The 26,622-nt window shown below is 35.2% G+C and overlaps 3 protein-coding genes across 3 annotated transcripts; all 3 read left to right on the forward strand.

Moving 5' to 3' along the window:
• The first annotated feature begins 1,859 nt into the window (after positions 1 to 1,859).
• Positions 1,860 to 5,214, forward strand: LOC130647995 (uncharacterized). The gene is made up of 3 exons (XM_057454013.1): positions 1,860 to 1,991; positions 2,802 to 3,249; positions 4,123 to 5,214. Exons 1-3 carry the CDS (start codon positions 1,860 to 1,862, stop codon positions 4,446 to 4,448), a joined length of 906 nt encoding a protein of 301 aa, XP_057309996.1. The 3' UTR covers positions 4,449 to 5,214.
• An 8,554-nt stretch (positions 5,215 to 13,768) lies between these two features.
• LOC130647996 (uncharacterized) lies at positions 13,769 to 17,066 on the forward strand. The gene is made up of 2 exons (XM_057454014.1): positions 13,769 to 16,559; positions 16,651 to 17,066. The coding sequence occupies exons 1-2, from the start codon at positions 13,769 to 13,771 to the stop codon at positions 17,064 to 17,066; spliced, it is 3,207 nt and encodes a 1,068-aa protein (XP_057309997.1).
• A 5,611-nt stretch (positions 17,067 to 22,677) lies between these two features.
• LOC130647181 (uncharacterized) lies at positions 22,678 to 25,843 on the forward strand. The gene is made up of 3 exons (XM_057452944.1): positions 22,678 to 22,957; positions 23,770 to 24,217; positions 25,182 to 25,843. The coding sequence occupies exons 1-3, from the start codon at positions 22,919 to 22,921 to the stop codon at positions 25,508 to 25,510; spliced, it is 816 nt and encodes a 271-aa protein (XP_057308927.1). The 5' UTR covers positions 22,678 to 22,918; the 3' UTR covers positions 25,511 to 25,843.
• The last annotated feature ends 779 nt before the right edge of the window (positions 25,844 to 26,622 follow it).

Raw genomic sequence — 26,622 nt, forward strand, 5'->3', positions numbered from 1 at the left:
CAATTTTATTTTTAATGCGTCTTACAAAGACTAGTTGTAAGCCTGTGGAAAATCCCACAAACTTACATAAGGTAATGAAATTTACTCGGATGAAGGCTATTATGAGTAATACAAACATAGAACTAAGACCCCAATAAGATAAACACATAGGAAGGCCTAATAAACACTGTGAAAAACGCAAATTAAACGGAATTAATTAAATGGAACACACATGCGCAATAGAATGAAGAACTAACGGAAAAAACACACAAACTCACTAAATTACTTTTTATAAACTACACATCACAGCTGTTATCATCAATATGAACAACTATTCACCACGTCACTGAAAATACTTCCTCTTATATATACGTTCAAACAAAAACCTGTGCAAAAGAAGAAAACAAGACTGAAAGTAAAACGTAACCTCAGTACAAATCTCCTTTATAAATATCCGCTTGTACTTGCCTGTAAAATAATCTTTAAAGTATCTTCTTTATATTAACGTTGCTTGTCGGCTAAAAGCAGTTGGTGTTAAACACGCATAAAATGCGAAATATTTTGCCGACTTTATTTTGACCACTCACACGTAGCAAACAAATGAAAGACTAAGCTCCCAGGTGCTGAGTTTTCCTCTTCTGAATACGATTTTTGGAGATAGAAAAATTTTAAATAAATTTTAGCTAGTTAGAGTCTTAGCCAAACAGCTAGCTATAGCTAGCTATTTGGAGTGTTTGGTTTCGTTTGGTATAAATGCACTTTGTTCTTACTAACTACATTCTTTCTTTTTGTTTCATCCTTAGCTAAAATGTGCCACAAGAGGACACAATTATGTGCTTGTATTCATAAAAAACTGCTACTGGATTTTTTATGCCTAGTTAACTGTGGTTTAGTAGCTGTTAAAAGAGATGTGTTATGTATTATTTTATCTTTCACATGTTACAGCACATTTTTTATATTTCTTATGTTTATTTTATGAGTTAAACATTACGCTTTTTTACAGCAGCACCTTTGATTGTTGATTACCTATTTAATGCTTAAGTGTAGCTAGGTGATACAACATTATATGGCTCACAATTAATTTCAGAACTTTTCTGTGATATAAAATGGTGATGATATGGAAGAGTGCAGAGTACTTGTTTTAAAACAGTATATGTGTCTATCATATTTGCTATGACAATTGTGACCTGTGCGTTTCTTGAAAAAACTTAGGATTGGTGGAACATTCACTAAATGGAATAACTTTTATTGTTCCCTTGAAAGTTTTACTTATCGAGCGGAATCTTAATAAATATTTGATGCTTTTAAAGGGTTTGTTTTTGTTAAAAAAACTGTAAACAAAGGCAGTGGCGTACAGGGATAACGATTGATTGAAGCCTGCGTTGATATTTAAACCAAAGTTAGAATGCGGTTTTAAAACTTTAGCGACAATTGGTTATGCAAATCAGATAGTGCCAGGCGAATGTTGAATGAGATGCTATCTTCGCCTTCGGTTTTCTACTTTTTGAATTTACAATATAATTTCTTTGTTTGCTTGAGAGGAAAATTACTTATGCTATGACGTAGAGACGGTTAATTAATAAATCTCTCTATCACGTAAACATAATCTCCTTCCTCCATTTACCTACCAACACATCTAAAATAAAATTTTCCCGTTAAATTTCTTTCGCGTCTTTACTCCTACTTGGAGAAAAAATTAATCCACAACATTGCTCGTTTGTAGGCACGCGGAGAATTTAAAGAGATTTGGCAAACTTCCATCAGCAATAAATGCTACGTCGGATATTTACGTAAATACCATTAAACTGGGTATTATCTCCGATTAATTTCATGTTATATTCGTTTCATACCAGTAATTGGTGACATCACTCTCTCCGATAATGTATAAAAATCGGTTAGAAACGCCTTCACTTGTCGTCAAAGTTTACAGAGTATCACCACGTAAATATGTTCACAAGGGTAATCCTTTTACTGGCTGTTTCACAGGTGAGAAGTTCTACAACAGAATTAATGTAAACTAACGAATGAAATGCTAGTAGATATTGGTGATAGTTATGCAATTTAGAAATGATTTTTTGAATTGTTTAAATTTTCACTGACTTTTTTAGTTCCACGCTAGGTAAAAACTATTGGCCACATCAATATTTAAACTTCTTTAAAATTACTCAGACGCATGTTCGTTAAGTTGCAATGCAATGTCTTTCTTAGACTTGTGTAAGAATTTACAACAATTTTATAAAATGTAAGAGTAAGTGTTGCGTGATAAAACAGTAATCATTTTGTTATGAGAAGAAATTACAAAAGAATTAAACTTGCAATAAATAACAATACCAACATGTGTGCGTTTAGTTATTTAGCACTTTTACAATTTATTGCTGATTGTATCCGTTGCCATACTGTTACTTATCAGACTATTCATAAAAATTGCGCAATTTATTTCCTTAATAAGTATTACGCTTTGTTAGCCCGTGGAGAGTTTCACGGGAAATCGCCTGTCGTACATGTTTCCCACGTCGTCCTTATTTCATACACTTGAACGAGGTTTATTACTATAACCATACGTTAGTACCCCATGGAAAGTTATACATATAATATCATTTTTGTCTAAAAGATTCTCGGTTTTTAATCTGATTTACAGACAGACAACATGTATTATGATTTAAACAAGTCAGTAGCCCGTATATGATCCCAAGGGTTAGCACGTCCTTTATTTACGCATTTCGTGTTTCTGTAACACGACATTTCATCCACCTACAAAATATACTAGTATGTGATACTAGTGTTATTAAAAGGATTAATGTGCATAACTTTTTACTTTATAGGTTGTCCAGGGAGAAAAAATTTACAGTTTGGTGCCATTCAACACTGCCAATGCCGCAACTAACAAAGCTTTCTTCCAAGTAATTCTACAATCGGATAACGACGACTATAAATTCTCTTCGACTGATTTTAATAACATTTTATTTGCAATGAGCGAGTGCAATCTACAGGAGGGATCCATTTGCCACACAAATAAAGTTATTAATTGGAAATTAAAAAACAAAATCACCATAATCATGGAACATAACAAATATAACATGAAAGTTGTCGGAATTGGGTTTTCCCTAAAAGCTTCCAAAACACAAAGAAGGAGAAGAAGACGAAGTAATAAAGACAGATTAGTACACGTTATAATCCGAATACGAAGGTCTGGCGAGATATTCTTTAAAAATGGTGAAGGTAGCTACAGGAATAAAACTTTTACTTCGCTTGATAACAACAATTCAACTGGTGAGTAGAAACATGGCTATTTAAAGTTAACTGTCTAAACATTTTTTGATCTACAAAGCTCTGAATCCTTTCGTTTGATTTGACAAAATTTCATCATCTTTTGAGGACTATATTTTTTTTATCTAACCTGCACTTACATTTCTTGCTGACCAAAATTCTTCATCTGTTTTAACCGATCAACGGTTTTCTGCAGTTAAGTTTTCGGTGATATTTATTCTTTATCTTTTTGGTGCGTTGACAATCAAAATACCTCAAAAACAGATAGATATTATATATTAAAAGAAGAATTTTTTAAACTTCCTTGCATGTATTATATATTTCATCAATTCACCAAGCATATACATTCAAAACAATGGTTTTTTCTATCCATGTTTTTTAAGTAGTTTTTGCCCTAGAAAAAAATTTCCCGGCTAATTTCTTTATAAGTTGATAAAACTCTGGCAATAAAAAGTGCCCAGGTATGCCATTTTTTTTGAATTTTTATTTTGGCTTTTTCTTTGCCGTTAACATAAGGTTTATTTCAAAGGTTTATGAACTTTCAAACTGTTTATTATTTTCTATCGCAATCAGCTTGGTTGAAAAAAAACACAATGAAATAACCAACCCATCGAATGATTTACATTTTACATCCACAAAATTACAATATTATTCACTTAAGCGTTCTAGTATATAAAATCAGTCACTTATTTAATAATAACACTTGCTTTCCTTATTATTTTCTTGTAAAAAACTCATATAAAAGTATCGTTCAGCAAAAATGAAGTGAAGTAAAGCCATATTAACTATGCCCATGGAAAAATCCAGTCAACATCTAAGAAAGGCAGTCACTCTTTATCGACTATAGCACAGCTTCGAATGTTTTTCTTCATTTAGGTGGAATAAATACTTCTGGAAATGGCTACTACAAACGGTGTTTGGTAAATGGTGTGTGGGTATTATGTCTCGGAACATGGACACCCAGACCAACCACTACCTGTCCGACTGGATTTACATGTTATGGTCGGGTCACCGGTGTTAAAAAGAAGGTTGTTTTATCAAAAAAATTGTCAAGCCAACCAGGAAAAAATGATTCACACAAAAATCAGAAAATCATGCGTAAACGGAGAAGCTTCCGACCCACGTTACCTGCACTGACAGTGAAACAAACCTTAACGCATTTAACTGTAGGTTTGAAATCTATACTACTTATCGTTAGATAATGTGTAAATATTTCAAGTAAGCCAATTTAATCGATGTTTAATACTATGTGTGCAGTCTGTAATACTAAAATTAATCTGAGCCACAGTGTGTCGTGTAAGTCCACATTGTATAAATTAAAGAAATTAATAAGTACAATCTGGTGAATTTTCTCTTTGTGAGAAGCACGAGATTGAACATCAAGCGTAATGTTTCTTAATTACATAACTATGTAAAAATGGCCCTATCAGCGCTTAAACTTAATTTCAACTTTAAGCATATGACAATCTCATGTTAGTATATTCGCGTATATATTGTTTATATATTTATCGAAAACTCATTATAGAATAACTTCCTTTTACCGGACACCTTTTGCACAACAAACTCCTTTCTCAGAACTGGTAAAATCTGTGTTAAACTCTCTAAAGAATACGTCCATGTGAGGGACATTTTATGAAGACGTGTTTTCAGAGTTCCAATTTACATTACGTCCGAGAACTAACCTCTCTATGACAGCCGGGCCTAAAATGAGTCATGAAAATTCCTAAAAAAATAAATGTCTTGATGTTCTAGCAAACAACGATATCTTTAAATCCTCCTGCAAAGCTTAGAGAAAAAGAAGTTGAAATAATTCTTTTATCACATATCAGGTGCCACTCTGTTTGGATAGTAATGTGAATCTCAAGAATAAAAAGAAAAGTATTTTGAAGTTAAAAAAAATACGTAATGACCAACTTTGTAAGGTCCACAACCCTAAATTCCAACAACGCTTCAAAATTCTTCTGGTTCAACATTGGTCAATAATGATAATTATAATAAAAAAGTTTATTTTTGATCAAATCATTCGAGTTTTTTATCATTAGGCAATTCATTTTACCTCATGCTGTGTGTGCAAAGTTCCCTTTTTTCTTAGGCGCTTCAAATCACTTTCCAAGTAAACTATCGAGGGGTCGTGTCAAACTCCAACCAGTAAACATGAGAATAAGAAGCCAGTTGTCTGTTGAGATAATGTCATAAAATATCCTAGATTATAGTTCTTAATTGTGTGGCCAGCGAAAGTTTTTAATGGCTTAAATGAATCTAGTTGGGATTCTTTATGAATTATTCCTTCTTTTTTGGGAGATCAGTTTCATATTCATATTACCGTGCATCAGATAATGCTGGTACATATACATATAAGAAAATACAACAAGTTGAGCATTTCTTTGTATACGATGTTAGAGCTATATAACAAATTTGTGCAAATGATACTTCAGAAAAACTAGACATTAATATTCATAAAAAAGTCAATTTATAGTTATAGTAACGGCTCATGATTGATACTATTAAGCCATAGTTTTGGTAACAGGGAAATTAGAAAGCATCTAATGGAATAACTACTAACTTTATTGCAGTAATTCATCGTTGCCCTGACATTCTGTTATACATAGCAACAAAAATAAACTTGCATCGAGCTGCATGCAAAGTAATTAAAACTTAAATACCACGAATATATCATACCTTACTTTGCTAAAAATAGAGCCTTAATTAAAGATTTTTTTTTGTTTTTATCAAACAGCGTAAAATATGCCACGAAATATAAACAAATTTCGCAGAATATTGAATTTCTGCCGATTTCTGCTGTCATATTTACTGGAGAAATTAAATTTTAGAATCTAAACATTGACCCTTGACACAGTGATTTAGCTATGGTTAAAACTTAAAACACGAAAGACTTAAAGTGGACTTTTATATTAAACTAGTTGATAAAGTCCGTTGAAAAATCCACTGAGGCAGGATAAAAATGAATAAGAAGCGTCAATTAAATTTTGATAACGTCAGCAACCCATCCACTAAAATAAATTTAGAATTTTGTTTTCACGTTGCCTCTATTGTGGAGAGCTTTAAGCGCTGATCAAGAAAATGTATATGAACTGATCGAAAAAATATGTATAATCATTTGCTTTTGATGAGCGATTAATGAGTTATAAGAGTTTAAAAATTTTGCTGACGTCAGCAATGGCTCAAACGCTGATTAAGAAAATGTATATAATCATGTGTTTTTGATGAATGGTTAAGGAAATGTAAGGGTTTTAAATTTCTGGGACGTCAGCAAAGAGCAGTCAAAGCACAAAAAAATTTATTTTAGAAGTTAGTATACCTGTTCCCTACATCGTAAAGATTTTGAAACGCTGATCAAGAAAATGTATAGGATCCTGTATTTTTGAAGAACGGTTGCCGAGATATTGGGGTTTGAAGGTTTTTTGATGACGTCATCAACCCGTTCATTCCAAAACGGATTCGGGGACAAAGGTTTGGGAAACATACCCAAATTGGTCCCAGGTGGTCCCTAGTTACCCACGCGGTGAAAAAACATTGACGTCACCACCTCGTTTCCAAGTTATTTGGCCTCTAAGTTTTAGGTGCACTGTAATGGATTCATTAATTTAATATAGGATATTGACGTTAAGGTAGTGTTATTTTCGTCGCGCCTTAACGTCAGAAAATATAACATATTAGACATAAGTTTTTCGGCGACATCAAAGGAAAATGACGATATCCACTTTGCCTGTTACAAACAAACACAGTCTCAGTATTATTATAAGAGACTAGTCGATAAAGCCCGCGGAGAAATCCACTTAGGCAGGAAAATATGAAGAAGAAGCGTCATTCGAATTTTGATCACGTCAGCAACCCATCCACAAAAAAAAGGAACCTTGTTTTCACGAGTTGCCTCTATCGTGTACAGCTTAAACTGCTGATCAAGAAAATGTATATGATCATGTTTTCTTGACGAACGGTTAAGAAGATATAAAGGTTTAAAAATTTTGCTTACGTCAGCAATGGCCAGTCAAAACCTTAAAAATTTTTTTTAGAAATTTGTATACCTGTGTCCTTCATCGTATAGATCTTGAAACGCTGATAAAGAAAAGTCCCAGGTAGTCCCTAGTTACCCACGCAGGAGATGACGTCAGTTATTTCCACCCGTTTTCAAGTTATTAAGCCTTGAATTTATAAGTGCAATGCAATGGCTTCACTAATCTTAATATACTTTCCTTTGACGTCAATATTGCTTTAACGTCAAAGTTTGCTAATTTACAGAACAAATTTATAGGCCATGTTTTATAGACTTTATCAAAGAAATTTTATCGACTTTGCAAAAATGACAGACAGACAGAACTGGCATATTATTATAGAGTTAAAACCTCAAAAATCTCCACCGTGGTTTAAGTTTCAAACTTAAAGCAGAAATCAACATCTCTTACATTTGTTAATGTACGATATGCCAAAATAACTGGATAGCTTCGGATTCCGCCGTCCCCTTTCGATCTTTTCTAAAAAAACTCTTTCTTTCTCAGCTGCATGGTTAGGATACTATCTAAATTTTAATATTAAACTATAAAGCACCTGTATGTCGAATGTTTAGTTCCCATACTTTTCGGAGATGTGGGTATTGGCTGTTATTCAAAACTACCCCCAAAATGTCTGTGAAAGCTTATAATCGGGAAATTATTATAAAATTGTGTAAGTTTTAGGCACGTGATTAATCCGATGGCTAACATAAGAATACATTTATTGCTGACATATTGCTTTTTTATGGCGTTTCGGAAGTGTACAAGTTTGGGTCAATTTGAACTAATTATTAAAAAAAAGTTATTAAATTCGCACACCCAACTCCTCCCGGTGATAATATGTTTAAAAAACCTCGTACCGAATAGGGGTAAAGGATGTCAGCGTGTGATATTCTGCATCAATTTTTAACCTCTTTAATCACTCTCTTTTAGTTCGATTTGCAACGCCCATATTATTTTATCTAGCTATAATTTCTTCCAATAATTTATTTCCAAAATAGCCTATAAAGTTAACAGCAGCAGGTGTACAGTTTTACTGTACGTTTTAGATAAAAGGTTATTTTATTAATAAAAATAAAGGAATGTATAACAACAGAAAAATATAATGCCATGTTGCAGTAAAATAATTATGAAGGAAAAATAGCTATTTGGGGTAGGGATGTACACTAAGGAATAAAAAGTATGAAGGATGATAAATCGAGACAGGGAATACAAATTAGGGAGAAAGGTTTAAAAATTAGGGAAGGATCACATGTTTGGTCAAGAAAGAACACGTGGTAAAGGTTAATTCGCATTTTAACATTCTTTTTCGAGAAAGTTTTTCTTAAAACATTACTTTATTAAATGTGCATGCAGAACGTGCTTGAGATATATTTCCACTGTTTTAACAGTAATGCCCACACAACGTCTGTTAGTAGTTTTTAAAGAAATTTTTACGTAAGTGAATGACGTTCACATTCTTGCAATTGCTCACAACGTGCCTTTAATTGCATTGTTTTGAGCAGTTGCTTTCTAATCATTAACAACCACAATAATTAGTCACTTTGAGCATGGGAGGTATTCCTCATTGTTAAGGAATTTTTTTTCATTAACTTGTCAACCTTATATTATTTACAATTTTAAGCCCGCCATTCCCCCAAAATCAATGTTGTAAATTGGTTATTCTTATTTGATTTGATTTGATGGAGGAAGCAATACTTCAAGGGGATGACAGGAGAGCAATATTGACTTTTTAATCAAATTTTCCTAAATATTTGTGTCAAGGTTGTATACTTGTCAAAGTGTGTATATTTTTCTTTTTTTTTGTTTTGCTAGTATACACTGTCGCATTGCATAGTCTAATACGCCATATCTCGCAGACTCATGTAAGTAGTACTAAAAGTAGTGTTGCTACATCTGAGCCATCTTCTCATGCTACGCATCAGCAAATCTGATCTCAAGAAAAACACGTGCTTCATGCAAGTTGAGTACCATTGCGAGATTATAGTTACTTTTTATATTTTCTGTAAGGTTTTTTGAGAGTATTTCATGCGAAATGACATTTGAGAATTCGTGTAAGATTTTAAGAACGTTTTTGGAAACAGTCTTTTTTGCATTTTCAGTTCAATTTTTTGGTAAAGGGCAGTATTTAATATACTAAAATATTTGCTGATGTCAATAAAATTTGAATGGCAGATATTTTCTATTGTTCTTCTGACGAAGTGGATTTTTCCACGTACCTTATTAACTATAATCTATAATTATAGTACGACTACCAGACAAACTACCAAACCCAACATAACCAATAATCAACAAAAGCAGAGAAGTAATTATTAGTTTCGGATAAAAAGGTTATCGAGACCATGGAAGATTCGTTGCGTCGAAATACTGCATTTTTTCCCGCTAGCATCGTGAACTTCACGCAAATTTATGCTTATGCTAAAAGCATACCGGGAAAAAAAATCCGAAAATAACCATATCTTGTAAAATAAAGTTGTAAGGAAATCTCAAGCTGTTAAAGTACTTTCAGGCTTGACATTTCTAGTTTTCTCAATAGTTCTTACGTAAGCGTGCATCCGAGCACGGGATAATCGGATATATTTGGATTAAAAATTATTTAATGAAGATTGACAGAAGGGGCAGGGTATTTTTTAATAACCAACCGTGTCTAAAACGTTGCCATAAGCGTTTACGGACGTTGAGAATAATTAACTTATATTATTCGTATATGCGTTTGGTATGCTTTACTGTAAAAGATCATAAAAATTTTCAAGTGATCTTTATGCATTGTCGAAATTTCGCTAAACAAATGTAATTCAAATTTGACTTTGCGAAAACAAAAGGTAAATTATAGTTCAATAAAACACACGGTTTGAACTTTAAAATTTCTGCATTTTGGCCTCAAATAATATAAAATTCTTAAGTGATTTAATTAAAACTGATACAAAATAGGATTGCAATAAAACAGGATCACACAGTTGATGAAAAAACAAATACTTAAGAAAAGAACTTTATATACAGCATAACAAAACCATGGATGTATTTTTGTCAGATTAAAAACGACTAATATTGATACGACTTCCAACTTATGCAAAAATGTTAGGGGCTTTGAGATCACAGGGTTCCTGGGAAGTGAAATGGCCCCTATGGGATTTCGTTTAGAGACAATTATAGTTTGTGTGTTTGAGTTGTCCCTTGTGGTGCGCTAATGTCATTGTGTGTGTTAGTCGTGCGTATCGTAGCTGTGCAGTAATTGTTATGTTTTTGTGTCACTTTTGTGTATAAAAAGAGTTGTATTTCTGTGTAAAACAGTTGCTTAGCGTTGTGAACAGCGAGAACAGTTTACTACGGATTTTGAGGATTTGTACTTTATTATTGGAAAGAAACTGTTAAATCTTACAAAATTCTGTCTTTTTATGTAAACCGAACAACAACGCGCAGTAACATAGTAGTAAACTTGCTGTAGTAGTGGTTCGAGAAAATTTATACGTGGTACAGGACGTGATAAGAAGAATTTACTCTCGACAAAAAAATGATCATCAAAGAAAGCAGAAAGATATTTCGGTGAGCAAATACAACAATTTTCTTTTAGTTTATCCGAAACAGAAGTCAGCGACTAAAACATCCTTCGTTTTTATTTCACGCCTGGTCACCAAACCCCTGACGTCACCTTATCTCCATCATATCCACATTTCGACGTGCTGTAATCTTGGTATTCCCGTGGTCCTGTGCTGTAGTGAGGCAATTTGTTTGTCTCGTGTTCTTCAACCAACGTTCATTTGGTTCTGCTTGGTTCAAGCTGCTGTAGTCTTGGTGACGTTATCTCCGCCATATCCACATTTCGACGTGCGGTAATCTTGGTATTCCCGTCGTCCTGTGCTGTAGTGAGGCAATTTGTTTGTCTCGTGTTCTTCAACCAACGTTCATTTGGTTCTGCTTGGTTCAAGCTGTTGTAGTCTTGGTGACGTTATCTCCGTCATATCCACATTTCGACGTGCTGCAATCTTGGTATTCCCGTCGTCCTGTGCTGTAGTGAGGCAATTTGTTTGTCTCGTGTCCTCCAACAAACGTTCATTTGGTTCTGCTTGGTTCCCAACGAACGTTCATTTGGTTCTGATTGGTTCAAGCTGTTGTAGTCTTGGTGACGTTATCTCCGTCATATCCACATTTCGACGTGCTGCAATCTTGGTATTCCCGTCGTCCTGTGCTGTAGTGAGGCAATTTGTTTGTCTCGTGTCCTCCAACAAACGTTCATTTGGTTCTGCTTGGTTCAAGCTGCTGTAGTCGTGGTGACGTTATCTCCATCATATTCACATTTTGACGTGCTGCAATCTTGTTATTCCCGTCGTCCTGTGCTGTAGTGAGGCAATTTGTTTGTCTCGTTTTCTCCAACCAACGTTCATTTGGTTCTGCTTGGTTCAAGCTGCTGTAGTCTTGGTGACGTTATCTCCGTCTTATCCACATTTCGACGTGCTGAAATCTTGGTATTCCCGTCGTCCTGTGCTGTAGTGAGGCAATTTGTTTGTCTCGTGTTCTTCAACCAACGTGCATTTGGTTTTGCTTGGTTCAGGCTGCTGTGGTCTTGGTGACGTTATCTCCGTCATATCCACATTTCGACGTGCTGCAATCTTGGTATTCCCGTCATCCTGTGCTGTTGTGAGGCAATTCTTTGTCTCGTGTTCTCCAACCAACGTTCATTTGGTTCTGCTTGGTTCAAGCTGCTGTAGTCTTGGTGACGTTATTTCCGTCATATCATGTCTTATTCAGATACTCTCCCACTTGCTCGGACTAAGAAAATGACTAGCAAGGGAAAGGAATATATATTTTCCTTGAAGGAATCTATCAAGGTGCTCCTTGAGATTGATCGACTGATTGCAGAAATGGATATTGCCTTATCGGATGAAAATTATGCCTTCATCTTTAACAACGTGGACATCCTTGGCGTAAAACTGTCTGAATTTTAAGCTTACAGCCATGAATGTATGGCATTAGCGAATTCAGGAGAACTGAAGGAAGATTTAAATGCAGAATTGACTAGACTCGACTCTTTCAGCATCATTGTAATGATTGGCTAAAAAGAAATGAATGGGCGTGGAACCAGTATGAAAAATCAAAGCTTCATGCTGACGAAAAGACAAATGCTCTGTTGAGAGATGACGCTCTTGGATTCACAACTCCTAAATCATCAAAGTTCCCCGTTGTTGATCGGGCAACTACCAGCCTAAAAGCTGATGTTATTATTCACCCGAAGTCAGTTGGAAAGTCGCATAGATCGCACAGATCGCCCTCGGAACGTTCGAAAGAGACAAGATCTTCAGGTCGTTCGCAAGTATCTTCCTTGCGTAGTCGTGCTGCGGATCAAAAGGCTGAGTTAGCGCAACTGAAGACAAAGGCGTCATTTTAAGAAGCAAAACTGGAAGCTGAAGCAAGCATGAAAAGATTGGAGCTTAAAGAGCAGGTTGCCTTGGCAGAAGCAAAACTCAGCATATATGAAGAAGCCAAGGACGAAGATGAAAAAAGTCATTTCTCAAGACCATTGGACACGGATGATGAACAAATCCGCCCACATGGGAAGTGCCAATCTTGGGTGAATAATGGTTGTATAGGTGTCATTGGCTCCGGTTATGAAGGCGCTAGAAGTCATCCAAAGTTGGTAAAGAAAATTCCCAAATTTCTTCTTGATGTGCCACAAAACACCGCGCAACCGCAAGTGGTCGATAATTCAGTTGATGTTAACAAAGACTGGAACATCAACAATGAGCAGGAATCTCCAAACCCATTTGGAAATAACACAGAAAGGGTGTTATGCGAATTACTGCTACAGCAAAGTGCACCAGACATCAAAATTGACCCATTTAATGGAAATGTGCTTGACTTCCAATACTTCATGACCACATTTGAAGCAGTTGTTGAGACCAAGATCAAAAAGTAATAAAGGTCGATTGACTCGCCTGATCAATTACACAACTGGTGAGCCAAAAGAATTGATCAAAAGCTGTATATATGATACATCAGAACATTGCTACTCAAGAGCAAAGGATCTTCTGAAGAAAACCTACGGTGATCAATTCAGAATTGCAAATGCCTACAGAAAGGAGCTCAGAGAATGGCCCACTCTCCGTGCTGGTGATTCTGAAGCGTTCAGAAAGTTCTATACGTTCCTCATAAAATGCTACGGTGGTTTGGAGAGACAAATAAAAAGCGAACTAAACTCTCCAGAAGTCCTCAGACAACTTCAATCAAAGCTCCCACAAGCCTTGCAACAAAGATGGAATCGGACGGTTCTCAACGTCCGTCGGAAAAACCATCACGAAGCGGAGCTGAGGGATTTTGTTGACTTCATGGAGCAAGAAACAACGCTTGAAAATGATCCCCTCTACTCTAGAGAAGCCATCAGTGAATTGAAGAATAAAAAGGATAATGACGTGAAAAACAAGAAATAACCACCCAAACTTAAAACAAACCTGACGGGCGTCACGAGAGATTGTCTTTACTGTTCGAACAAACATAAATTGGAAGATTGTCGAAAAATAATGAAAATAGACGTAGAGGAAAGAAACAAATTTGTTTGGGAGAAGAAGCTTTGTTTCGCGTGTTTGGAACCAATTACCAGCAATCACCAAGCAAGAAATTGCGAAAACAAATTGTCTTGCAAGACGTGCAAAAAGAGGCACCCAACCATTTTGCATGGTTTCATCCGACCAAAGAGGACCAACAAGAACGACAAGGAAAATAATGATAAAAAGGAAGATGAGGAGCCTGAAATCTCAAATGCATTTGCAAGAACGAAGAAATCTGTTTGTTGCAAGACAGATAACAGCGTAGAAATCATCAGCATGTCTGTAGTGCCTGTGGTGTTGTCGCATCCAAAGTCTGCTGAGTCAATCACCACCTATGCTATGTTGGATAATTGCAGTCAGGGTACGTTCATAACCGATGAAATCGTTCATCGCTTGAATTTAACCGGTATTTTGTCGACGATCGTCGTGAAGACTCTCACAAGCGAGAGTCGTGAAGATTCTTGTCTAATAACCGGCTTGATGGTAGAGCCCATTACACGAGATTTCAAAGTAACAATACAGAGTTGTTACAGTAGAAGACATCTTCCAATAGATCCCATGGAAATACCTACTCCCGAGAAAGTTGCTGAATGGCCTCATTTGCGACATATAAAGCATTCCTTTCACAAATACGATCCTGGAATACCGATTGGTTTGCTTATTGGAGCCAATTGCCCACAAGCGCTAGAACCGATAAAGGTAATTCCATCCGATGGAAATGGACCATATGGGTTAAAAACAAGGTTGGGATGGAGTCTTGTCGGACCTGTGCTTCGTCGCAAAGGGGAGAAGCAGAAAATTCGATGCAACAGAATTGCTGTGAAAGATTCATCCACTGACAAAGTTGCTGCACTTCACCTAATTCAACAAGATGAATTACGGGATGTAACAATTGAGGGGATGCTGAAAAGAATGTACGATGCTGATTTTTCAGAAATGAACGCATTCAAGAATATTAAAAGTGATTACGTATCCATTCACGACCAAAAATTTTTATCACTAATAAAAAAGGAAGTAAAATTTGTAAATGAAAAATATCAACTCCCGCTGCCTTTAATAAACCAACTTCCATTTCCAAATAATAAATGTCAGGCCTTGGCAAGGCTGAAATGGATCAAGAAGAAGCTTGAAAGTAATTCGATCTTCAGAGAGGATTACCTCACGTTCATGAACAACCTGACGACCCAAGGTTTCGCGGAGATGGTTCCAGAGCAGGAAGTTGAAGGGGAACCTGGTCATGTGTGGTATATTCCCCACCATGGAGTTTATCATCCGCGTAAGCCTGGGAAGATCAGAGTAGTATTTGATTGTACTGCTACATACAAAGGCGTCTCCCTGAACGGACGACTCATGCAAGGCCCAGATATGACAAATCTGCTAGTTGGAAATCTGTGTAGATTCCGGTTGGAACCAGTAGCGTTTATAGCGGATATCGAGTCCATGTTCTATCAGGTTAAGGTGCCGCCGAATCAACGGGATTATTTGCGATACCTTTGGTGGCCTGATGGGGATACCTCTAAAGATTTGGTAGATCATCGCATGACTGTCCATATATTCGGTGGAAATTCCTCCCCAAGTTGTTCCAACTATGCCCTGAAAAGAAGTGGAACAGACAACGAAAGTGAATTTGGTGAGGAGGCTGTGAAAGTTATTATGACGGATTTTTATGTCGACGATCTTTTGAAATCCGTGAAAAGTATCGAAGAAGCCATCAAAATCATCAAATCAACGATACAAATTTGCAGCAAAGGTGGCTTCCGCCTCACAAAGTTCATATCAAATAGCAGAGAGGTTATCAATTCCATTCCTACTGAAGAACGCGCAAAGAACAAAAAGTCCCTGGGATTTAAAAACGAATCGCTGCCGATCGAAAGGGCCCTCGGTGTTCATTGGTCGATAGAGGACGACAAACTAGGTTTTCGCATAACCATGCAAGACAAACCTCTGTCGAAGAGAGGGGTGTTGGCTACCATAAGCTCAATTTATGACCCGCTTGGATTAGCAGCGCCGTTCTTGTTGAAGGGTAGAAAAATTATGCAAAATCTTTGCAAAGAAAAAACATCATGGGACGAAGAGATCTCTGAACCTCTTCGAAGCGCTTGGGAAAGATGGCGATTAGATATCGTCCTTCTTGAAAAACTGGAAGTTAACCGATGCGTCAAGCCACTTCATTTCAAAGAGATCGAGTCAACGTCCCTCCATCATTTTTCAGACGCATCCAATGAAGGTTACGGAACTGCTACGTATCTTCGCATCAGAGATGTAGAAGGAAACGTCAACTGCTGCTTACTCCTTGGAAAATCGAGAGTAGCTCCAATAAAGATGGTTTCAATACCAAGGTTGAAGTTGACAGCAGCAACTGTGGCCGTAAAAGTCGGAGTAATGTTGAAGCAAGAAATGCCTGTCGTAGACTACGAATGTTATTGGACAGACAGCAACGTAGTACTGGGTTATATTAATAACGAATCAAGACGTTTTCATATTTTTGTGGCAAATAGAATTCAACAAATTCAAGAAAATACTTCGTTGGATCAATGGAATCGCGTTCCTTCCCATGAAAACCCAGCCGATGATGCCTCGAGAGGCATAAGTTTGAAACATGTAGAGAAGAGTAGTAGATGGTTCAAGGGACCTCAGTTTCTCTGGGAAGAAAGGAAAGCATGGCCAGCTGCCTACGATCCAGCGAAAAACAGTGTCACTGATGATCCCGAATTTAAACGTAGCGTTTCAGTATTTGTTTCAGCAACTGATTCTGGAATCTTATGTACATTCGAGAGAAGAATTTCCAGGCTACAGATACGAGTCATGGCCTTTATCGGTCGATTTATCGACATTCTGAGTGCTGTGCGTTGAAGATCTTCAACGAGCCGAAAAATGTTTAATAAAATTAGTACAACAACAACACTTTGCCTCTGAAATTAAAGCTCTTGCTTCAAAGGAATGGAGACAAGATCGACGAAACGACAAAATTAAGAAGTCTGCTTTGAAAGAATGCAGCAAATTATACAAATTGAGTTCTTTCATTGACGATGATGGAATTCTCAGAGTTGGTGGAAGATTGTGCAACATGGATGAAGCGTATCAATTCAAATATCCTGCTATTCTTCCCAAAGAAAGTTGGTTTTCCGAACTTGTGCTCCGATGGTGCCACGAAAACACTCACCATTCGGGGAGAGGAATAACATTGCAAGAAATTCGGCAACGTGGATATTGGATCATATACATTCAACTCAGCAGTACGACAGTTGATTCATCATTGTGTACGATGTAGAATATTGAGGGGAAGAGCTGGCCAGCAAGTCATGACAGATTTACCCAAAGATCGAGTAGACGCATGCCCACCTTTCACATACTGCACAGTGGATCTCTTTGGGCCATTGGTCATAAAACCATATCGAAAGTTTGTAATAAGATATGGCTGCCTCTTTACCTGTTTGGCGAGCAGAGCCGTCCATATTGAAGTTGTCAACACCTTGGAAACTGACTCCTTCATTCTAGCTTTGCGACGGTTTGTTGCTAGAAGAGGAAACATTCGAACGATGAGAAGCGACAACGGCACTAACTTTGTCGGCACCAAGACCGAGTTCATAAAAGCATTAAAACAAATGGACAATGCGAAAGTTAAACAATTCCTTCAAAGTGTTGGTTGTGATAGGATTCTCTGGAAGAGGAATACACCTGCTGCTTCGCACATGGGTGGAGTATGGGAGCGCCAGATTCGATCTGTGCGCGCAATATTAAAAGATCTTTTCAATCATAATGGCTCGCGTTTGAGTGAAGAATCGCTGCACACTATTTTAACAGAAGCAGAAAGTATCGTTAACTCTAGACCTTTATGCGTCGAAGCAATCAGCGATGCAAACAGTGCAACACCAATTTCACCACTTGCTCTTCTAACGATGAAATCAAAGGTAGTTTTACCGCCTCCTGGTAATTTTGAAGAAGCGTCGTTATATTGCAGGAAACAGTGGAAAAGAGCTCAGTATGTGTTGGATATGTTCTGGAGACGATGGAAATGCGAATATCTGTGTTCACTACAGACACAAACAAAGTGGAATAAAAACGAACGAAATTTTGCTGCCGGTGATATAGTGATGGTGCAAAATGAGGATTGTGAAAGAGGACGGTGGCCACTGGCAAGAGTGGTGGCTGTAAAAACGGGTGCATATGGAAAGGTTCGGAGTTGTAGCGTGAAGCTTGGTAGCCGCGCTGGTACAATATTGGATCGACCAATCACGAAATTGATACAATTGTTAGAATATCGAATCCCCGACGAGGAGCCACAATTTTCAAGATGAACTTGAGGGGAGCCAGATGAAATGGCCCCTATGGGATTTCGTTTAGAGACAATTATAGTTTGTGTGTTTGAGTTGTCCCTTGTGGTGCGCTAATGTCATTGTGTGTGTTAGTCGTGCGTATCGTAGCTGTGCAGTAATTGTTATGTTTTTGTGTCACTTTTGTGTATAAAAAGAGTTGTGTAAAACAGTTGCTTAGCGTTGTGAACAGCGAGAACAGTTTACTACGGATTTTGAGGATTTGTACTTTATTATTGGAAAGAAACTGTTGAATTTTACAAAATTCTGTCTTTTTATGTGAACCGAACAACAACGCGCAGTAACAGGAAGCGTTACTAATGTGGAGCAAGCTCTGCTTCAGTTTTTTTTCGCCTTGTTTGTTTTGGTAGCAAGTACTGGCTTGCATATCTTTGCCCTTTTATTCTCTTTGCTGTCTTCTGATTTGTTGAGTTTGTTTCCATAATTTTTGTGAGGCTATCAGTATATGTTTTTAACAAGCAGTTTAAGAAGGGCTAGCGTAAACTTAAAGATTTTAGGGGGGGATACGCTCTCATTAACAAATCTCTTTAACAACCTGTCATGTTACAAGGCTTCGAAACTAGGAGAACGATTAACCTACATTTTATTTAAAAATTTTCATGCTTCCAACTTGCCACTTACCAGTCCCATTCAACATGGCAAAGGTTTCTCCTTACACGCATGAAATCATTTTTCGTTGTTGGCTAGTTTGGTCTGTTTTGGCTTTTATTAAAGGGTGCTGTTAAAAAGGTTTCTAAATAGCACTTAGCCTAAAAGTATTTCCATAAAAGAATTGAATAGTTATTTTAAAAAAACATATCGCACGCAGTTTATCACCTCAGTGAGACTATCAAAGTGCTTGTAAATTGTCGTTATTTGTTGTTTAACTTTAGTTACGAATGGCTAAGTTATGGCATGGACTTGTCATGAGAGAATTTAGCCATTCGTAATTGACTTATTTATATTCACTTATGTATATTCACCCCCGCTCAATTAAACAGTCAAATCATGTTTTTCAAAAGAAACAATACAAGTCATTTGGTTTTAGCACTAAACCCGGCAGTTGAACAACGAAACTTTGTAAAATAAATTTCCTTAGCACATGTGTGTAACAAATTCTAAAAACCTGCTATTTACAAAGATTTCAGCACATTATATGTACATCTCGGGCGAAATGTGAATATAAAAATGTTTTCTTTCTGCGTGATATTAACAAAAAAATTTAACATATTAGCTATACTTTTCAAGTTTTCCAACTGTTCAAAAATATTGAATTCTAAAACTTCATATTTCCATCTTGACTACCGTCAAATGTCGCACTTTTTAGAGCATGGCTCTACAGCTTTTGTTGCCACAGAGAACAAGCAAATTATATTTTTTTAATGGCTTTTCATATGCACATGCGCGTTTATTAACGCAATGCAGTAGAGAATTCCTGTTACCCAAAGGAAATTGTCCATTTTGAGTATATTAGTTTATGTGATAAATTTGAAATTATCTTGGTTTGAAGGTAGTGTGCAATTGCTTGTGTTTTCCACCCACTGAATAAAGCCAATGACATCTTTGTCTGACCACAACAAAAACTACCTAAACGTAAACAGTACTTTCTTATATTTCGTGAAAATTTATCATTTGTATCATTACAGCCAACTGTCCTGTTATGCTAAAATGAATTAACTATCACAAACCCCACGAGACTTTGAAAGTCACGTATAAGCAAAAAAGGAAAAAAGTACGAAACAAACACATTGTTGTCACTTTTGTTGTTTCCAACAATTCTTGTTGAAGGATAATATATTTTTTGCTCGTATTTGAGGCTGCCAAAAAACACTTAAAAGACTGTTTCCTGTTGTTTTCCATCAACGTGATTTCCGAAGACTTTTTTACTAATAACTAGACCAACCGAAAGGTCAAAAGTATAGGAACTTACAATTCTTGGATAACTAGTGTTTATTAAAACTTAAACAATTTCTTAAAAACAAGATTAATGTGCGTAGTCATCAGCTTTTGCTAAAATAAACTACGTGTTGTTTTTGTTAGAACTGTAATGTTTACAAGGTGAATAAAGAATTAAGAATCGAAAAAAATCCGCAAATTTTGACTTTTATCAAAAATTTACCTCGCGAAAGAAAAACGATCATTGGCAATTACTTCGTCAGCACAAACATTTTTAATCGTAGATTCGCAAAACTTTATGCACTAAATCTTTTAAAAGAAGTAAGCCTAGCTTTAAAATCTTTTTACCTTTGTATTTTCAATATACTTGCATTTTATTAACCCGCTTATAATTTTTTATATGCTCATTAAATATTTATAAAATCTACATACCAAAGCTAAGTAAGAAGCTTGTTTTACTTTGAACTTGTGTATCAAAGACTAGTTGTTAGCCTGTCGAAAAGTGCACGAATTTTGCATAAAGTAATGAAATTTTCTTGGATAGGTGCTGTTATAATAAGTAAGAGTGATAAAAAAGTACGCAAATATATAAACATAGCACAAATAAGCATATAAGAAAGCCTAATAAACACTGTAAAAAACACAAATTAACAAAGAAACGTACATACGCAATGAAAACACAAAGAATTGAGAACTCAGAAAAAACAAAACACGCAAACCTAATAAATTCATTTTTATAAATCACATGTCACATTTGCCATTAACAATATGAACACTAACTATCCAACACTGAAAATAGATCCTCTTATATATACGTTAAAACAAAAATCTGTGCAAAAAAGGGGAAAAAGACTAACCTCAGTACAAATCTCCTTTATAAATATCCGCTTGTACTTGCCTGTAAATAAATCTTTAAAGTATCTTCTCTATATTAACGTTGTTTTTCAGCTAAAAACGGGTGGTGCTAAACACGCATAAAATGCGAAATACTTTACTACGGTCATTATGACCGCTCGTGCGTAGAAAACAAATTGGTGTTTAGGAATTATCAATAAAGGTTCTTTGTAGCCTCGGCATGATAACGAAGGAGCATGCAACAAAGAAGCATTCTTTCTTTGTGTTTCATCCTTAGCTAAAAAATATTAAATATGTGATTGTGTTTATAAAAAAACTCCTACCAGATTTTTTATGCCTAGTTAACTGTGGTTTAGTAGTTGCTAAAAGAGATATTTTATTTTTCGCATGTTATTACTTTTCGCTTACAGTAAAACCTTTGATCCTTGATGACCTGTTTAATGCTTAAGTGTAGCTAGGTGATACAACATTATATGGCTCACAATTAATTTCAGAACTTTTTTGTGATATAAAATGGTGATGATATGGAAGGGATATAGTACTTGTTTTAAAGCAGTATATGTGTCTATCATATTTGCTATGACAAGTGTGACCTGTGCGTTTCTTGAAAAAACTTAGGATAGTTGGAACTTTCCCTAAATGGAATAACTTTTTTTGTCTCCTTAAAAGTTCTACTTATCGAGTGCCAACTGTGGTCTGGATAAGTCTTTGATGCTTTTAAAAGAATTTGTTTTTGCTAAAGGTTTTGTAAACACTAAATTCTTGGACGGATTTACGAAAGGTTGTGTTTTAACCTGCTGTTGCAGGAAATGTCTTTTTTAATTAATAATATTGAAATAAATCATTGAAATACGCGTTGTCTGTCTGACGGATGAAATGATTTCGCAGAAGTTATTTTTTGAACGACGGTAGAGTAAATAGGAAGTATGTAGGACAAGGGAATTCTAGTGTGTTCTGTGATTCATGTTGTTGAAGTATTTTATAGTTTTTCATCCCAGATTGTTTTTTGAAGTAAGTTAACATTTTGTTGAAACAACACTTTATCTACTTTTTCCCTTCTAATCACAGGCAAGTTATTAATACACTTTTTGATTTTTGGAATTCATAAAACAATTATTTACCGTGATTTTTAAAATTACAGTTTAGTCTACTTGTGGGGGATTTGATGACTTATACTAATGTGGTCCCATTAGTGTTTAGCCTCTCCCTCGCGCGCGAATTTGTCTCCCCTAAAAACATTTTTTATATTATTTGTGTCAAAAGGGTGTGTCTTTATTGTCAAAAGTTATAACAACATCAAAATGCTTTTGAAATGACATTTTAAATAAGCAGTGACAAGGATTTGAACAATTAATTTTCTTAATTGCATTATTTCTTATCTTTCAAAACCATTTATGTAGCTATCACAATTAAGAAAAAGCTTAATTAAAATATAAAATTGATCTTATTTGTGGTTCTTGCAAAAAATACGTTGATTGGTTGATTTGCTTATCTGAAATCTCTATAGTAACTTCTCTTTTTCGATCCAATATGGCGCCAAATATCTCACTCATGTAAGTAATGCACGAAATATATATTTTTATGTAACAACTGCTTATAAAATGATATTTTTGTCTTCGATTTTCTGCTTTTCTAATTTAAAACATAATTTCTTAGTTTGCTTGAGATGAAAATTACCCAGGTTATGATATTGATACTCGGTTAATTAATGAATCTCTCTACACGTAAACATAATCTCCTTCTTTTATTTAAATATCAACACATTTAAAATAAACCATGTGTCTTTACTCCTATCTTGAGTGAAAATGTAATTTACAAAATTGCTGGTTTGTAGGCATGCAGAGAATTTGAATGGATTTGGCAAACTTCCATGAGCAACAAATGCCACGTCAGACATTTACGTTAATACCATTAAAGTGGGTATTATTTCTGATTAATTTCATGTTATTTTCGTTTAATACCACTAATTGGTGACATCACGCTCTCCGATTATGTATTACCATCTCGTTGAAAACACCTTCAGTTGTTGTCAAACTTTTCAGAGTATCACCACGTAAATATGTTCACAAGGGTAATCCTTTTAATGGCTGTTTCACAGGTGAGAAATTCTTAAACGAAATTAATGTGAATTTACATATGAAGTGCTAGTAATTATTGGTGATAGCTATGCAATTCAGAAATAATATCTGCATTGTTAAATTCTCACTGACTTTTTCAGTTCCACACTAGGTAATAACTATTGGCCACATCAATATTTAAACGTCTTAAAAAATACTCAGACGCATGTTCTTTAAGTTGCGATGCAATGTCTTTCTTAGACTTTTGTAATGATTTACAACAATTTTATAAAATGTAAAAGTAAGTGTTGCGTGATAAAACAGTAATCATTTTGTTATGAGAAGAAATTACAAAAGAATTAAACTTGCAATAAATAACAATACCGACATGTGTGCGTTTAGTTATTTAGCACATTTACAATTTATTGCTGATTGTATCCGTTGCTATACTGTTACTTATCAGACTATTCATAAAAATTGCGCAATTTATTACCTTAATAAGTATTACGCGTTGTTAGACCGTGGAGAGTTTCACGGGAAATCGCCTGTCGTACATGTTTCCCACGTCGTCTTTATTTCATACACTTGAACGAGATTTATTACTATGACCATACGTGTCAAAATAATAGCATTTTTGACTAAAAGATTCTCGGTTTATAATCTGCTTTACAGATAGACAGCAAGTATTATGATATAAACAAGTCGGTAGCCCGCATATGATTCCAAGGGTTAGTACGTCCTCTTTATATTGGATTTCGTGTTTCCTAACACGACATTTCCTCCATCTTCAAACAGGCAGACGGAATAATAGTATTATTAAAGTGATTAATGTGTACAAATTTTCACTTTATAGGTTGTTCAGGGAGAAAAGATATACAGTTTGGTGCCATTCAACACTGCCAATGCCGCAACTAACAAAGATTTCTTCCAAGTAGTTCTACAATCGGACAACGACGGCTATGAATTCTCTTCGACTGATTTTAAAAGCATTTTATTTGCAATGAGCGATTGCAATCTACAGGAGGGATCCATTTGCCACACAAATAAAGTTATTAATTGGAAATTAAAAAACAAAATCACCATAATCATTGACCAGAATAAACATAACATGAAAGTTGCTGGAATTGGGTTTTCCCAAAAAGCTCCCAAGAAACAAAGAAGGAGAAGAAGACGAAGTACCAAAGACAGATTAGTACACGTTAAAATCCGAATACGAAGGTCTGGCGAGGTATTGTTTAAAAATGGTGGAGGTAGCTACAGGAATAAAACTTTTACTTCGCTTAATAACAACAATTCAACTGGTGAGTAGAATAATGGCTATTTAAAGTTAACTGTCTGAATATTTTTTGATCTTCAAAGCTCTGAATCCTTTCGTTTGATTATTATTATTATTTTATTAAGTAATATTTACACAGAATAACCAGTACAATAGTTACAAATATTTTAAAACATTATAAGTCATTTGTACAAAATTTCATCATCTTTTGAGGACTATATTTTTTTTTCTCTAACCTGCACTTATATTTCTTGCTGAACAAAAGTCTTCATCTTTTTTAACCGATCAACGGTTTTCTGCAGTTAAGTTTTCGGCGTTATTTATTTTTTATCTTTTTGCTGCGTTGACAATCAAAATACCTCAAAAACAGATAGATATTATATATTAATGGAAAAATTTTTTAAACTTCCTTGCATGTAATATACATTTCATCAATTCACCAAGCATATACATTCAAAACAATGGATCTTTCTATCCATGTTTTTTTAAGTAGTTTTTGATCTAGAAAAAAAATTTTTTCCGGCTAATTTCTTTATAAGTTGATAAAACTCTGGCAATAAAAAGTGCCCAGGTATTGCAATTTTTTTGAATTTTTATTTCGGCTTTTTCTTTACCGATAACATAAGGTTTTTTTCAAAGCTTTATAAACTTTTAAACTGTTTATTTTTTTCTATCGCGATCAGCTTGGTTGAAAAAAACACACCATGAAATAACCACCCCATTGAATGATTTACATTTTACATCCACAAAATTACAATATTGTTTTACTTAAAGCGTTCTAGTATATAAAATCAGTCACTTATTTAACAATAACACTTGCTTTTCTTATTATTTTCTTGTAAAAAACTCATATAAAAGTATCGTTCAGCAAAAATGAAGTGAAGTAAAGCCATATTAACTATGATCATGGAAAAATCCAGTCAACATCTAAGAAAGTCAGTCACTCTTTATCGACCATAGCACAGCTTTCAATGTTTTTCTTCATTTAGGTGGAAGAAATACTTCTGGAAATGGCTACTACAAACGATGTTTGGTAAATGGTGTGTGGGTATTATGTCTCGGAACATGGACACCCAGACCAACCACTACCTGTCCGACTGGATTTACATGTTATGGTCGGGTCACTGGTGTTAAAAAGAAGGTCGTTTTATCAAAAAAATCGTCAAACCAACCAGGAAAAAATGATTCACACAAAAATCAGAAAATCATGCGTAAACGGAGAAGCTTCCGACCCGCGTTACCTGCACTGACAGTGAAACAAACCTTAACGCATTTAACTGTAGGTTTGAAATCTATACTATCGTTAGATAATGTGTAAATATTTTAAATGATCCAATTTGGTTGATGTTTAATACTATGTGTGCAGTCTGTAATACTAAAATTAATCTGAACCACAGGGTGTCGTGTAAGTAGGTTCCACATTGTATAAATTAAAGAAATTAATAAGTACAATCTGGTGAAATTTCTCTTTGTGAGAAGCACGAGATTGAACATCAAGCGTAATGTTTCTTAATGACATAGCTATGTAAACATGGCCCCATCAAGGCTCAAATTTAATTTTTTATTTAACAATGTGACACTATCATGTTAGTGTATTCGTGTATATATTGTTTATATAAATAGCGAAAACACATTATAGAAGAAACTCTTTGTAGTCTTCTCACAACAAACAAATTTCTCTGAACAGGTGAAATCTGGGTTAAACTAAGAATAGCTTCATGTTAGGGGCATTTTTTGAAACATTATTTTGAAGTTCCAATTTACATTACCTCCGAGAACTGACCTCTCTATGACAGTCAAGCCGGAAATGAGTCATGTAAATTCCTAAAACAACAAATGTGTCTTAAAGAATCCTGAAATTCCAGCAAACAACGATATATTTAAATCCTCCTGCAAAGCTGACAGAAAAAAAGTTAAAATGATCCTTTTATCAAATCTTAGGTGCCACTCTGTCTGAATAGAAATTTATCTTAAAATCTTAAAATGTATAAAAAAGGCAGTTTATAGTGATAAAAACGGCTCATGGACGATATCTTTTTATCATAGTTCTTGTAACAGGTAAATTCAAAAGCATGTAATGGAATTTCTACTAACTTAAGTGCAGTAAATCAACGTTGCAGTAGAATTAGTGAATCAAAACACGATTAGCTGTCAGACATAACAACAAAAATAAGCTGACATTCAGCTACATGCAGAGTAACTAAAACTGAAATAGACGATTTTATCATACCTTATTTCGCTGAACAATGGAGATTTAATCGATGGAAAAATGTTTTATTTTTTATAAAATATGCCACTAAATAAACAAGTTTCGCGAATTTTGTTGAATTTTTTAAGACCAAGTGTAAAAACAAATTTCTAGCGATGTCCTGTCCTGTCATAATTACTTAAAAGAAGAAATTTCGGGATCAAAATATTGGCCCTTCCCAC

This window comes from Hydractinia symbiolongicarpus, chromosome 6 (genome assembly GCF_029227915.1).
Source record: "Hydractinia symbiolongicarpus strain clone_291-10 chromosome 6, HSymV2.1, whole genome shotgun sequence".
NCBI classification, from domain to species: Eukaryota; Metazoa; Cnidaria; class Hydrozoa; order Anthoathecata; family Hydractiniidae; genus Hydractinia; species Hydractinia symbiolongicarpus.

Excerpts from the sequence above, each read along its gene's own strand:
- LOC130647181 (XM_057452944.1), top strand. The coding sequence starts at position 22,919 with ATGTTCACAAGGGTAATCCTTTTAATGGCTGTTTCACAG. Across the intron at positions 22,958-23,769 it reads TTTTAATGGCTGTTTCACAG|GTTGTTCAGGGAGAAAAGAT; the intron begins GTGAGAAATTCT and ends TTCACTTTATAG. Across the intron at positions 24,218-25,181 it reads TAATAACAACAATTCAACTG|GTGGAAGAAATACTTCTGGA; the intron begins GTGAGTAGAATA and ends TTCTTCATTTAG.
- LOC130647995 (XM_057454013.1), top strand. The coding sequence starts at position 1,860 with ATGTATAAAAATCGGTTAGAAACGCCTTCACTTGTCGTCAAAGTTTAC. Across the intron at positions 1,992-2,801 it reads AGTTCTACAACAGAATTAAT|GTTGTCCAGGGAGAAAAAAT; the intron begins GTAAACTAACGA and ends TTTACTTTATAG. Across the intron at positions 3,250-4,122 it reads TGATAACAACAATTCAACTG|GTGGAATAAATACTTCTGGA; the intron begins GTGAGTAGAAAC and ends TTCTTCATTTAG.
- LOC130647996 (XM_057454014.1), top strand. The coding sequence starts at position 13,769 with ATGAAAATAGACGTAGAGGAAAGAAACAAATTTGTTTGGGAGAAGAAG. Across the intron at positions 16,560-16,650 it reads AACTGATTCTGGAATCTTAT|ATCTTCAACGAGCCGAAAAA; the intron begins GTACATTCGAGA and ends TGTGCGTTGAAG.